At 38.5% G+C, this 14,977-nt stretch overlaps 2 protein-coding genes across 2 annotated transcripts; one reads left to right on the top strand and one right to left on the bottom strand.

Annotated features, from left to right (window-relative positions):
* Nucleotides 1-355: 355 nt before the first annotated feature.
* Nucleotides 356-1,405, top strand: LOC763809 (G-protein coupled receptor moody-like). Its single transcript, XM_030993292.1, has 2 exons — nt 356-1,061; nt 1,395-1,405. The coding sequence occupies exons 1-2, from the start codon at nt 356-358 to the stop codon at nt 1,403-1,405; spliced, it is 717 nt and encodes a 238-aa protein (XP_030849152.1).
* A 4,818-nt stretch (nt 1,406-6,223) lies between these two features.
* Nucleotides 6,224-13,835, bottom strand: LOC584637 (galectin-3-binding protein B). The gene is made up of 4 exons (XM_784493.5): nt 13,688-13,835; nt 10,535-10,846; nt 8,031-8,061; nt 6,224-7,394 (listed from the first exon to the last, which is right to left on the bottom strand). Exons 1-4 carry the CDS (start codon nt 13,755-13,757, stop codon nt 7,349-7,351), a joined length of 459 nt encoding a protein of 152 aa, XP_789586.4. The 5' UTR covers nt 13,758-13,835; the 3' UTR covers nt 6,224-7,348.
* Nucleotides 13,836-14,977: the final 1,142 nt, after the last annotated feature.

Raw genomic sequence — 14,977 nt, forward strand, 5'->3', positions numbered from 1 at the left:
ATTTCGTGATGATCCAAAAGATGTCATATTGGATCATTTTAACAATTCCCGTTATAAGTGGGATGGATAATCGTTTCAGTTATTTCTTTAGAACAATACATGGTTTCTCTACATCATGAATGTCAAACATTGTTACGCTATTATGACGATCTATTGATTGGAAGGATTACAGTTGCTGATCTTGGGCCCGTTTCATAACACTTTTATCTATAACAAATGCTAAATTTCTATGACAAATTTGTTCTCAGCCAATCAGATGCCTTTATTTCAGTAGCTTATAACAGTAGCTTGTAACTTGTTATTGATATCGAGTTTTGTGAAACAGGGTCCAGGAATGGTTTGACACAGTTGGAAAATGGAAGGTCATAAAATTGCTCTTGCTACTATCTTCGCCATCCTGGCAGCCTTGGGAATCTCAGGGAACACTTTCCTAATCACCGCCGTGTTCTTTTCCAGGAAGCTTCGCAACGTCACCAACGCGTTCGTCGTCATCCTGAGTATCTCCGATATCATCAACTCTTCGACCCTCATTGTGCAGGTCATCGCTCTAGCTGGGGTTCGTACCCAGGCCTTCATGGTGATGTGCAAGATCGTCGGACCCGTGGCTACAACCGTTCTCGGAGCAAGCTCGTTCATCATGACCCTCATCGCGTTGTGTCGCTTTGTTCTCATCACTAAGCAACCACATACCTTTAAACGCGTATTTTCGAAGCCAAACATGGCTGTCATGATCAGCGTCAGCTTTTTATTTCCTCTCAGTTTAGTCCTTCTATTTGTGCTTCTTGATCTCGCTACTGCAGGGCTAAATGAAGATACGATATGCTTATTCTATGATAGTCCTGAATTCAACACGATGTGTGGATGTTTCCTGCTGGTGCTGTTAATAACTGTGGCTGTTATATACGCCAAGATATATCTGTTCCTTCGACGCCATTTTAGACAGCTGCGTAGCCACAGCACGCGCAGAGAGAGTTCTGCGCAGCTAGGCGAGAGGAGCGTGAGCGTCATCCCAGATACCAGCGAATCGCCGCGTATCGCAGTACCTGTACCCGCGCAAGATCGTAATTTAGAACTGGAGTCGAAAATCACTAAGAACATGGTACTTGTATTGTGTGTCTTTGCACTGTGTTTTATTCCATTGTCACTCTCTTTGATTGTGAGTGAGAGCGCCCTCCTCGGCACGTACTGCTTCGCCATTTTTAATTTATCTAGCTGTTTAAATCCGATTTTGTTTGGGTGGAAGCATCCTGTTTTTCGACAGGTTTTCCGCTGCATGTTCCGAAGAAAACTAGAAGATATAGAAGAACCGGCCACGTGGTTGAGAAAGATCACACAGAGGTCCTGAAAAACATGGAAGGAATTGATTCATTCTGATAATGCGTAAACCTTCGTAGGGAGGCCTTAAGCCTCAGTCACACTTTTGCGTATTTGGCTTGCGTATTGCTGCGTATTTTTGGCAAGTCGTTTTTAACATTTCATATGGCTCCGTTTAGTCTCATTTCACAACGCCCCCTATCGTCAGAGCATGGTCAGATTCAGCAGCCTAACATGTTAGCCTATGGACGTTTTTTTTTTAAAAATCGTTAAAAATTCATTTTTTGTTTAAACGAAAAGCACATCCACCCCGACGTACGTTATCACTAGCTCTTTCATTGGAGCCCTCATGTCTCATTGACTTTTGAAAGTTCACCCACCGTAATTTTTCAAAATAGGTTGCAAGCTCGTCATTGCCTATAATACACATGTGAAACAAGTCTAACTTTGGACTCAGTTTACCAAGCGATTTGAAGATTATAGGTCGAGCACACGAAACATAAAAAGCATGAATTATCACAGATCACTTCTGCCTATTTCGTTTTGTCCATTTCATCCAACCCCCCACCGTAATTTTTCCATTTAGTAAAAGCAAACATTTTGCCGAGTTTAGCAAAAACATGAATATTCATGAACGGTCAGACAATACAGCCTTTTAGTACGTAACGTATAGTGAATGGGAATGTGCGATGATCCGTGTAGGAGGTAGAGGTCAGTGGTTTGTGCTGGCAATGTTCACGCGAGCGAAAATGAGACAATCGGAGCAATATGTATTCATATTTCTTGATATCAAGAATTACCATTGCTGTACAACAGAAAATCATTTCTTGATATCAAGAAAAAGGTAAAATATTAAAACGGATTGCCATAAATACGCGGCAATACTCAAGCAAAATATGTATGACTGAGGCATATTAGTGTACAGTCCCCCCCCCCCCCCCCCCCTTAAAAGATTTTAGAATCAACCGGTGCTACATCTAAATCATCTCTTTTAAATATTCTAGAGATATATTGCGGCTACAAAGGTTGTTTTCTTTTAAATAAAATATATTTGGCGCCCATGAAAATCTATATTAATTTAAGATCAGATATTTTGTTTGCATTAAGACAGAAAAGACAAAAGACAAACACAAGTGCGTGTTGTATTAAGGATGGATAAAGACAGAGAATCACAGTGCAAATATAAAGTCATAAATTGCAGAGTTTGATTTTGAAATTCGATCTGACTTTCCACTACTATTACTGACGTCATTCTTGAGTAATCAAATCGGTATTTGAGATCAGTCTTCATTCGGGCATGTTTGAAGTCCACAATTTCATGTTAAATGAAGAGTTCGTTTTAAGTACCCTTGTTCTCATTATGGTAGGCCTACGTCGATGAGAATTTAATATACGATTGCTGTATACAATAAGGGTACGTTTTCGTTTGTTTGTTTTGGAAGGAGTATTATAATGATAACAATAATGATGATGATAATGAGGATGTTGATGGGGACGACATAATGATATTACTACTACTACTACTACTACTGCTACTACTGCTACTACTTTTTCTATTTATTATATTAATATAACTAGTACTGATCATAATAATCATAACAAGAATCATAATTATCATGGTAATAATAACAACATAATGCTATTATCATTTTTTTTTTTTTTTTTTTTTTTTTTTTTTTTGTATACTTTATTTCATTGTTAAAAAGAGCGTTATATATTGCATTACGAAAAACATAACAATGATTATTTTTCTTAATTTGATAAAGAAGATTGAATGGTAATGATCGACTGATATAGTGCATTAATATACAAATAAGACCAGTGAGGGCATTAGTAAGAATTTCCCACACAAGATACCTTTGGAACAGTCTAACACGCCCGAGTCGATAGCTGAGGACGTTTGGACTGTTTTGAAGGTACCGAGTGTGGGCAATTTTACCAATACCCGAACAAAATGATGTGTATTATTTGTTTTATTAGATTACGTTTTTTTTTATTTTTATATAAAATGATGTTTTCTAACGTGATTTTGATAATGACCGGTCATTACCATTGGATAATGACCGGTCATTACCCAAATTACGCGGGATTACGCGTTAGGCAAAATGAATGCCTGGTCACGTGTACGCTTTTAATCAATCATTTGATCAGGATCCACGTCATCATCTTATAAACCATGTTAATACGATGACTTTCCATTGTTAAAATGAACAATAAATATGTACTTTATAAACCCGATTATTTCATGATACGTTCCATTACGATTTGAATGAATGGCTTCCACGGTATTGTGATAAACAACATAAATGGGATAGTATGTAACCCAAAGGGGGAAGGGGTAATAACTGCAATGTCTGCTGCTATGCTTATACATGCATTTGTTTTATCTCGATTAAAAATTGGCAATGCTCTTCTTTTCAATATCATTTCACGCAATCTTGACAAACTTCAACATGCTCAGAAAACAGCTGTCACGGTTTTATCAGGGACATCTAAATATGATCACATTTCTCCTGTTCTCAAAAAGCTGCACTGGTTACCAATCAGCAACAGGATATAATTCAAAATCCTTCTCCTCACATGGAAAGTTGTAAACGGATAAGTAACTATTTACAAAACCTTGTTTAATATAATATACCTTATACACCAGCTCTAAGTCTAAGATCATCACACCAGCATCTTCTCAAGATCCCAAAGACACGGGTAGCCTGTGGTGAAAGGGCTTTTTCATCTGAAGCACCTTGTCTTTGGAATAATTAACCATTTAATTTGAGAATCATTACTTCCTTAAAGACCTTTATATCCAAGCTAAAATCTTATCTTTTTTAACAATACCTGTACTTGGCAGCATGAAACTCATCCAAACTCTCTCATTCTTTCTATTTTTCTTATGCGCCTCGGAATAGAATTGTCTAGATAGACCGCGCTATACAAATGCCTATTATTATTATTATTATTATTACAATCATTTATCGGGTAACTTCTTGCAGTAGAGATACAGTTTGTTAAAAAAAAAAACATCTGAGGCACATTAGAACCGCAGGATTTTAGGTGAAAACAAGTTTAATTTGATTTAATAAAAAATAAATAAAAGATATTCGTTTAACGTTTTTAAAAGAAAGAGTGAGCGTTTTGCTTGAAGAGATACTGACATATAACCATATATCAACATCTTTTCCATTTCATTCTTTATCAAAATGTATCTAATTCCTGTGATTTATATTTTGTCTTTGCCCCCTGCAACCCCCATACCCCCCCCCCCCTTGCCTTCTTTTCACAAGATCCTGGCTCTGATCCTATGACCAACAACAATTTTCAATTTTCAAAATATCAATATTTTATTGGATTAACGAGGCAAACAAGGAAAAGAGCTAGGACCAATTTTGAACGAGCTTCATACAATATATACCGCCTCCCCTTTCCCCTCCTCCTTCCCCTCCTCTTCCCCTCCTCCATCAGCGACCAAGACAGTTGATAATGACATCTGCCCATCACTGCTGACTCGTTTCCCAGGCTCTGTTTAATTGTAAACATTATAAGTGGGAGCTAGGTAAATATTAAACATACAATCAGTTATGACCGATGCGTAACAGCAAGACTTCCTACTTCGTATACTCAGGTCAATTAGCATGTTTGATAACTTCACTCACGATGAAAGTCCATTTCTCAAAGACATACAGTCTCTCTCTCTCTCTCTCTCTCTCTCATTCTCATACACACGAACGCACACACATTGTGTCTCAATCGCTTCCACTACCTTTCTTTCCTTCTCTCTCTTTCTATCTCTGCTTCACAAAACGCGTACTATCCCCATCCCTCTTTTTATAATTCTCTTATAGTTCACACTCACACACACGCTTACGGGTCTTCCGTAGTCTTCTCTGGTGACAGTTTAAATCCACTCCTCTCCATGTTCAATTACATCAATCTACTGACACACTTCGTTTATATAACCATTTTGCCAGATCTCCTCATGCCTTTTGCACGCACTTCCTTTCTTTGAGCAATGTTGGCTCGATACTCCCTGTCCGTCATTCTCTGTTTTCGAAGCATTTTGCGGTTCTCAGTTTTCATAAGTTTTCATTTCGCTGATCATACTATTGGAGAGCTCATACCGCGTTTCATATCGAGATGAATCACGTCGCATTTATACAGCGAAACATCATCTCAAGATGCCCCTTACTCCCTCAGCAATGTAGTCTAGTTCTGGACCCTTTTATTGAATTTTGTTATTCGCCGACTATAAGCGTTAAGCCGAGTGATCGCGCGATCCTTGACGAATGCGCGATGCCCGAGAACGCGACTCGGCTTAACGCTTATAGTCGGCGAATAACAAAATTCAATAAAGGGTCTAGAACTAGACTATCAGCAATGCGGTGTAAGCTCTCACAACGTATGGACAGTGAAAGAAAGGCACCACCACCGTTACTCACAACCCGCTCATCCATCTTAAATGTGTGCGCGCGTGTGTATACGTGCGTGCGTATTTGTGTGTATATAATATATATATAATTGTTTTCCTGAGTAAAAAATTCCTACCCTATTAAGATGAAACCATGAACTTTTATTCTAGGGCTATTTGTGTGAGACATTGCCGTTTTCAAAATTTGCTTTATTTTGCACCCCTATTCACGGTTTGAAGCAGGGAGTAATATACGCATGACGGTTTTCCATACAATCAGCTGTGTTGAACGCATAAGTCTATTGAAATAACATTAGATTGATAATTTAGAAGTCTTTGCTATCACGTGATTCCAAAAAAAGCAATGATAAATAATAATAATGATAAACTAATAACAATGACAAATAATCAGAATAAAACAAAAAACATTTGTATCAACCCAATGCCTTTGTGTACATCAATCATTACTCATATGAGGACAACAGAAAATAGTAAAGCAAATAATGGTTCTTCTTGCAATGAATATATCATGTTTAATAAAAGAGTTAGTCAATACAGGGTAGCAAAATCTGGTGAGTTACATAATCATGTCCGTTTGAGATTAACCTCTACAAAAACAAAGCAACGAATGATATCTTCTATATAGTAAAAAATATCAATATGATAAAACCCTGTTTATATAATGTATTTTAGATGAACTTTAAAAAACAGAAAGAAATGGAGAAAGAAAGAGGGATAGAGAATTCTGTTTTTATACAGGCTCGTTTAAATATGACACGGTAAACCGCCGCATAAATTTAAAAAAAAATACTGCTTCGCGTTTTTACCGAGCTATGTGTTATGGGATACGAAAAAGTGACGCTCTTTACATTTTACGTCAACATAACAAAAGAAAAACGCCCAATTTTGCCGCATCATTTCTGAACGAGGCCTGATAAAGATGGTTTCTCTTCAAAGGAATTATAATGTGGGTTAAAGCAGTTAGCAGAGTGGTTAGAAACCTATAGGGTTAATAACATTTAGGCAATCCGTCATTTAGGGGGTACAAACTAGTGGACGGCCCTAGAATCCAACTTTTGTCAAAATATGTTAAGTCTCTAGCGGTGGTATCACTCTTATCGATGTCGTGTGCGGCACAAGATAGTTATACATTTCGCGTAAAATGGGTGATTTGCGGGAATGTTCGCGGAGTTGATTTTGTTTTAAAAAACATAACATTTGATGAAAAGGGGTCATATTTGTTCGCGAACATGTAAATGAGTATATTCATTTTTTTCCTCGAAAACAGGCTACTTTTTAAACTGTGTACCCGATAAGTTAGACATACACATTTTTTCTAGAGCCTCGTCTTTGTACCAGTTCTTGTGCAAAAGGGATCATGTTTTCAGTATATTTTGGGGGCAAATGTTTTTGACTATATCGATCACGCGTCAATATGAAGTGACATCACCTGCTCGTCCAGACCCAACCGCGAATGAATAAACGGCCGAGCGAACGTGCAGAAAAAAAGGCTCTATATATCTAACAGCTCCTAGTCCGTCCCAAGTTCAGTGTGTCCGCTGCCTTATATTTTCTATTTGTCGTCGAGTTCGACCAGGAGATCATATAGGGCCTGGAGGACATCTTTCTTCTTCAAGTTAGCATCTTTTTTGTCATCGGATCGTTCTTTAGCAGCCACCTGTTTGTAAGAAGAAAAAAACTTTGATAATGATGATGATAATGATGATGATGATGATGATACTCCTACTGCCAGCGTGAGCCATGCATAAAGTCTTTCGTCTACGCTTGATTGTCAACGAAACGGAGTTAAGTCTTTTGTTAAATCCGTTTGTTTCTACGGCAGGTAGCCAGTGAAAATGAATTCGTTTACTAAAATTATGGAAATGCAAGCACTCCTTTAATAAACAAGCAGAACTTTGTTATTCCTAACTCATTTTCCTGACTGAGGTGTCATATGAAAGGGCAGAAACTCGGCTTTCTAGAAATGTGATTTTCTCTTTGAAATTCAGATACCGTCCGCCAAATTACTTTTTGGTTTCCTCTCTTCGAATTCATTTAACTCACTCATGCGTGAAATATGCATCATATGAGTTGCATCAAATGAAAAAGGATGATCTAAGCTTTCCAAATATGTGTCATTTATTGATTATAAATGTAACTAAGTTATGATAAAACATCGACAATTCTCGGTTTCGTTTTTTCTGGGACGCACTGTGTATATATATATATATATATATATATATATATATATATATATATACGTACACACACATGGTGCATTTAATTCAAATCTGTCTTTAAAAATGATCCTTACCTTTCCTTTTTTTTTCCATATGAGTCCCAACCTGAAAAGGGAGATATAAACAAAAATTCAATTCATTCTTGTTGCATTATTTGTATTTAGAAAAAGATATTATTCTTTCATTCAATAGAATAATAATAATAACTAGATTTGTAATACTTGTTTGGAACAAGTATAGGTGGGCTGATCCAACAAAAAATTGAGTCAAAATTAAGGGTACATCTGAGATAGCTTTTTGTCTCAGCTACAACATACTCGAAGTTCAGTTTAAATGAAGCTACAACGACGTAGATAATGCTCGCGAAAGACGGGAATGTAGAATCAAGTTTTGAGAAAAAGTCATGTCCCATAGAGAATACACGCAAAATGTGAAAAATTGACATGCCTCCTTTAATCGCAAAAATACGCCATGATGCCTTTCTCAAAATGAAAAATAGTGGAGACTGGATATGTAGAAAATTGTCTCAGCTAGAACATATCAAAATTTTGAAGAAAATCGATCAATTTTTACAAAGATACAATCAATTTTCCAAAAATATGCTGACGTCATAATATGCAAATTGAAATTTTGAGTTCGAAGGCCATTATGATGACGTCATGAGTTAATTGAGGGTCAAATGAGACATGATATCATATCTCCGATTCATACTAAATCAAAATATGAAAACAAATTGGGGTCACCTTGCATCCTAAAGAGCTACAATGGATTTTGCATAGGCATGTTTTTGCCCATATATGCAATGTATTACAAGAGCTCGCGCGCACAGAAATTTATGTTTAACGGTCGATCATTCCGTCATTAATAGTCATAAAGAGATAAACATGCTATCAATTTGTTTATAAAAATATGTGGAATATTATGAAAGAAAAAAAATGGCGATTCTATGTTGTGCAACAGTTTTATGCGCGAAAACGCGCACGCATGCGCGTGTGTGCGATTTTTTATAAAATGCTTAGAATGGCCTAAAACGTATGCAAAATGATTTTGAGACGATTTTGAGCATTTCAAAATTTTACGCGCGCATTGACGCGCAGACGTACGCGCACGCGCGCGTTATTTGACCTGCAATTGACCGGACGGATATTGACCTTGATCATGATAAATATGAATGAGAAATACCTTTTGGTTATGAAGATATGATCATGAGTTGATTTTCGAAAAATTTTACAAAATGGCGCCTAGATGACGTCATCAGTCAAGGTCAAGGTTTAACAAATTTCTGTGCTTTTTACATTCCATATTGGTCAAAATATTGGTCAAAACCAAAATGGCCGCCATCTGAGTTACAGGTCAAGTGTAGTTATGAAAGGAAATGGGCTAGTATGATAAAATGTTATATATTTATGGGGTTTTCTGGGTCAGAGAATCTGATTATGATGTTCTTTCATCGATTTGAGATCTCCTCGGGTCATACTGGTAATATTGGTCAAATCCAAAATGGCCGCCGTCTGATAGTAACAGGTCAATAGTATTCTCTGACCCCGAAAAACCCCATAAATATATAAACTTTTATCATACTAGCCCATTTTCTTTCGTAACTACACTTGACCTGTAACTATCAGATGGCGGCCATTTTGGATTTGACCAATATGACCAATATGGCAGCCCCTAGGAGACCTCAAATCGATGAAAGAACATCAAAATCAGATTCTGTGACCCCCAAAACCCCATAAATATATAAACTATTATCATACAAGCGCTTTTTTTTTGGAACTACGCTTGACCTTTAACTCAGATGGCGGCCATTTTGGATTTGCCCAATACGGCATACCCAGAGGGTGCCCTTCTTGGCGTCCGGCAGAAATCGTAAAAGTATGGTATAATCTACCTCTGGGCCAAATTTGGTGCTTTTAGAAGAATCTGCACCAAACAACCCCTTTTTTAGCCCTAACACCCCCCACTACAAGTCAGTATGTTCCCTTAAATGTATGCTCCCTTTTAAATACTAAGCGAAGAATGAAAACAGATTTCATGGCGGCTACAAAGTATCATCATCACCCTAGCTTTATACCAACTGCCCTAAGAGGGTTCAAAGCATTCAGGGGTATACGGTACACCCATTTATTACACCTGAGTGGAAGGTGGCAAATTTAGATTAATGTCAGGCCAAAAGACATTAGCGCCGCGAGAGGACTTTTCTTCGCCCTTTGACCCCTTATGAGTTTGTTGCGCCCCATTCCTGTGCACCCTCTCTCCCTCTTGGCAAATAAATGGTCAATTAACCCATTGTTTACTGGAACGTGGTGGTCCCTGTGTTAAGCCTACGGGAATACAATAATGCAGTAGCCAACGGGTTAATAGGGACTTTTAGATTTGCACGAAGACAAAGGTGGATTGCTACGATCGACGTGCTTTTAATGCACTGCCTTGAATGGACGTCACACGTATCAGTCCACGCAAATCTTGCGTGGACTGATACATGTAACGTCCATTCAAGGCAGTGAATTAAAAGGACGTCGACCGTAGCAATCTACGTTGTTGTTGTGCAAATCTAAAAGTCTCTAATGACACTAACCTAGGCATGACACTCCTACGTCCTGGTCATGAGTGCAACCGAATGCCCCATTATTTCTCACATGGCACTCCTTGAGTTGAGCCTCTTTGCCGGTACAGTCCATGCCGGCGACCCAAATCGTTCCTGAGCCTTTGCCGAATTTCTTGTACAGTCTCTCAGGATCAGCACCATCAGGGAAGCCCAACTGTTTGCAGACAACATTAGCGTCCTCAATATCCCAGCCAACGTCGCAAACTGTTCCCCATTGTTCGTTCCAAGAGATCTCTACCCGTCCCATTCGCTCGTTGTTATCTGGCCCGGTAAGCCGCACATCTAAAAGAAGCATAGGGAGACAAATGCAAGTCACACAAAAAGACAAAGATAACATTCGGGGATAGTTTGCAGGCTAAGCACAAACCCTTGCCATTTGTAATGAATAACAGAGGGTCTGAGCTAGGAGACTATACTCAATAGACCCTGCATGCATTGGATAAAGCAGGGCTCCCACTTAGCCGAGTTGGAACCTCGAGTTGTGGCGAGCTGGCGCGATCTTATGGCAAGCCGTTTTATTATTAATTGATATCAAGAAATCAATTCTTGATATCAAGAAATAATTTTACGTTGTAAAGCTATGGTAATTCTTGATATCAAGAATTCGACTTCGTGATATACGAATTGAATTCTTGATATTAATATGTTTTAATGATAAAACTGCTTGCCATGAGATCGCGCCAGCTCGCCACAACTCGAGGTTCCAACTCGGCTAAGTGGGAGCCCTGCCTTAGTCCAGAATCTGGCATATCTAATGTTGATCTCCACCACACCAACGCAATATATGGGGCCTCCCGCTACTTACTTGCTGTCAGCCGAAGATGACATGATCATTAAATTAGGGCTGGTGAGCATAATTATGAGTTCGTTGATAACGCCATCTTCGGCGGCTTGAATCAAGTGTGTAGGGAATATAAAGAATCGGCCAGATTCTGGACAAGCATGACCAGGCGCGGATCCAGGGGTGGGGGGGAGGGGGGCAGATCGGGCCTTATTTCATCTTCAGAATAATGAACCTTCAAGTTATTCAACTTTCGGATTAACGAACTTTTAGAATTGTGGACGTCCGAAATAAACGTATCTTCGGAATTAGCCATTTCGGAGACACTATCTGCGCATGGGCAGATAAAAGTCATTTGTACAACACTGTAAAACCCACCGCGACTACTACTTGCTAGGTGATCGTGAAAGTTGTGTAATCGTTTATTTATCCATCGGCGATACATTCTACGATACACAGGTCGAATCATTATTTTCAAGAGGGTAAAGAAAAGGTATTCATGAAGCACTTCCATCAATTTGGCCGTGATTATTCTAAAATACACAAAATGGGACGTCTCCATCTTATTCTGGTCCTCACACTCATTGTCCGATTTGTCAGAATTTTGCCCAACTTTGAAAATGCAGATTTAGCGAGAGCTATGCTTCTCTTGATCTCTGTCTCACATCTGGCATCCTCGGTGATCATATGCTGCCGACGTAGTTAAATGAGGAGACTGTTTAATAATCTGTTCTTTCAGCCCCGAGAGAATGTCAGATCCCCAGAAAAAAGTCTGTTGTCTAACGTGTTTATCGGAAATAAACACCTGTAAATCTAATGCAGGAATTCAAGTCCAACGTGTTTATCGGAAATGAACAACTGTAAATCTAATGCAGAACTTCAGGTCCAGGAGTTGTTTACCCGTTCCTGGCATACTATCGGAAACAAAGTTAATTCTGTTCAGCTTTAGATGTATACAAAGTCAAACCAACAACCATACAAATGATCAAATTAACCCAACTCCTCTGTTGCTATAGCACTCCCTTAGATCAATGCTTTGCCCAAATCAGCGTACCACTACATTAAAAAGAGAGTGCAATCGCCAAATTTATATTAAAATTGTATGTTACTTGATAACATATCAATTTTGTGTTTCTCTTCAAATTGTGTGATTTCTTAGCGCTATAGTAATTTTGTTTTTAGTGCTGTTAAATAATCGATAATATTAGTAGTTATAGTAGCGTTTCAAAATTTCAAAATTCATTCTAGATTGTCTAGGTTAGTGCAAACCCTAAAATACTTCTTTGTTATTCACTGATTATTCTTAATTATTCTTAATGATTGATTTAATGTAATAAATTATTGAGATTTAAATGGGGCCAAACTTGACAAGCTTTGTGAGAGTGGTGGTTATTTTACCCGACAGCTAAGAAAGCAATAAATGCTCATTAGTAAGCAACCAGAAGACCGACGGCTTTAGGTCCTCTCCTATGGACCTGGTAATGAGGATTATTAGGGACTTTTAGATTGAGTGGACGAGAACACGACGAACGCCGACTGATCATGCGTGTCAACGTACTCAACTGCCCATGTTGACTACAATTAGAAATCTTTTAGATTGCACTCGACGATATACATGCATGCAGGAAGTAACACTATGAACATGACGGACAAAGAAAGATGACAAAATATACATTTCCTCATTCTACCCTCAACAATTGCTGTGGTAGACAAAAGAACATCCCTTCACTGCTATTATGTAAAAATGTGTAGAACAGGTGAATATGCATGTGACACCTGTTCTGCACATTTTTACATAATAGCAGGGAAGGTATGTTCCCGTGTCTACCTGAGGAACTGTATATTGTATGCGCACGCGGCACACTAGTACCTTGAGCATGTTTATGTAAAGGCGGCAAGGCGCTATATAAATATCAATATGTATGTATGTACTAGATTTAGGAAAATCAAGTTGTTGTTGTTGTTGTTGTTGTTTTTTTGTTGTAATGGCAATCAGTCAAAACCTGACTATTATCACCAACGCATTCTCTGTCGCCGACTGAGACGACGTGACGCATGCACAGTGCCTTAAAATGACGTCACACGTTGCAGTCAAAGCTGTCGACGTGCAAATCTAAAAGTCCCTAATGCCTTACCAAAGGGCACTAGCGCATCGACTTGGTTTCGAACCCGGGTCACCGGATAACGAGGACCAATGCTCTACCGACTGAGCTATCGCGTCTCCATTTAACTAATAGTTGGCCCTAATTGTAATAGTTTTTGTCATGATGAAATGCAACGTATCTGACATTTTGGCAGTAAATGAATGAATGAAAAGTGAATGAAAGAAATGCATATCTCACCATAATTGGAAGCGGCGCTTGCCGCACTGAGGCAGAGAAGAAGTGAGAGTATAGTGTAGCCTTCCATCATAGCACGATTCAACCAGGACCTTTGGATACGATGTAGCGATGAAAAGTGTAGCTAATTCTTGAAAGAGGTGCGTTTATATACCGGTAGTCACATGTTAACAAAAGGAGTCTCTCCTTCAGAGATTTGAAAGGACTCGAGGTATTTAATCTTTCTCGTAAAGCGGTCGACCGTGGTGCCTGTAAAAAGAAGCAGGGGCCCGTTCCTAGAAGCCGTCATAAGTCTAACTTCTTGACTATCCCATTGAAACACGAGTTAATCCTATAACACGTTTCAATGGGATAGTCAAGAAGTTAGACTTATGACGGTTTCTAGGAACGGGGCCCAGAAAGATTAGGTAAAGTATAAAAGGTCTCTCTCTCTCTCTCTGCTCTTGTCGTTTTCGTTACTGTTTGCCCCCCTCCCCCCCCCCCCCCTCACGGGTTCTAACTCCACTTTTACTAACCAATCCCAGCGAATGTATTAATTCTATTTAGACCGTTATATGTTGATATGTAAACTTCTGAATTTGTTTTATAGATTCTTAAATATGTGTTGAAATATTTGTTTTTCAAACTTCAAAGCTCCACCCCCAAAAAAACCTCCAGATCTCATTCCCCTTATGACATCATCTGTCAGTCATTAATGAGCTAACTTGAGAAAGTGGCATGTAACTTTGCCAAAGTTGACCACCTGTTACAATACCACAAACAATAGCAACATATAAGTTGCTATGTCAGACATGTCAGACTAAACTAATATTCTAGAATAGACAATGGTATGTAATTTCCCCCAGTTTAGCACACGTTCATAATATAATTGCATGCTTCCATATATATTTTCCTTTGTCTTCCTAGTGATGCTACAGCATGTCTGACATAGCAACTTGTACGTAATTAAATTGAAATTTATTGTCCCTTTCAGGAAATTCTTTTTTTCATTGGTTTGACAGTCTTTGTACAAATAAACATAATACAAGAGGAATACAAAATACAATAATATCAAATGTACATCGTTACAGTATTATGAGCCCTAACGAAAATTAAATTAAAAAAAAAAAAAAATTTAGACCAGTATTTACGTTTGAGTTCCAGACCTCCGGGCTTGTGCATTTAAGTGGTGAATGGCGTTGGGAACAAAAGATTGCCTGAAACAGGTTTTCTGTGTGCGCGGTGCGCACAGACGTATACCTGAACGGCTAAATTTAAAGTTCTCGTTGAGTGGGTGGGTGGAAACCTGTCTTG

The sequence above is a fragment of the Strongylocentrotus purpuratus genome, unplaced genomic scaffold (assembly GCF_000002235.5).
Source record: "Strongylocentrotus purpuratus isolate Spur 01 unplaced genomic scaffold, Spur_5.0 spur5_scaffold_20, whole genome shotgun sequence".
Taxonomy (NCBI): Eukaryota; Metazoa; Echinodermata; class Echinoidea; order Camarodonta; family Strongylocentrotidae; genus Strongylocentrotus; species Strongylocentrotus purpuratus.

What these genes read in the sequence shown, in the direction of transcription:
- LOC584637 (XM_784493.5), bottom strand. Translation starts at nt 13,757, where the DNA reads ATGATGGAAGGCTACACTATACTCTCACTTCTTCTCTGCCTCAGTGCG. An exon ending in AAGCGCCGCTTCCAATTATG is followed by an intron (nt 10,847 to 13,687) that starts GTGAGATATGCA and finishes TGCTTCTTTTAG; the next exon opens with ATGTGCGGCTTACCGGGCCA. An exon ending in TATGGAAAAAAAAAGGAAAG is followed by an intron (nt 7,395 to 8,030) that starts GTAAGGATCATT and finishes TCTTACAAACAG; the next exon opens with GTGGCTGCTAAAGAACGATC.
- LOC763809 (XM_030993292.1), top strand. Translation starts at nt 356, where the DNA reads ATGGAAGGTCATAAAATTGCTCTTGCTACTATCTTCGCCATCCTGGCA.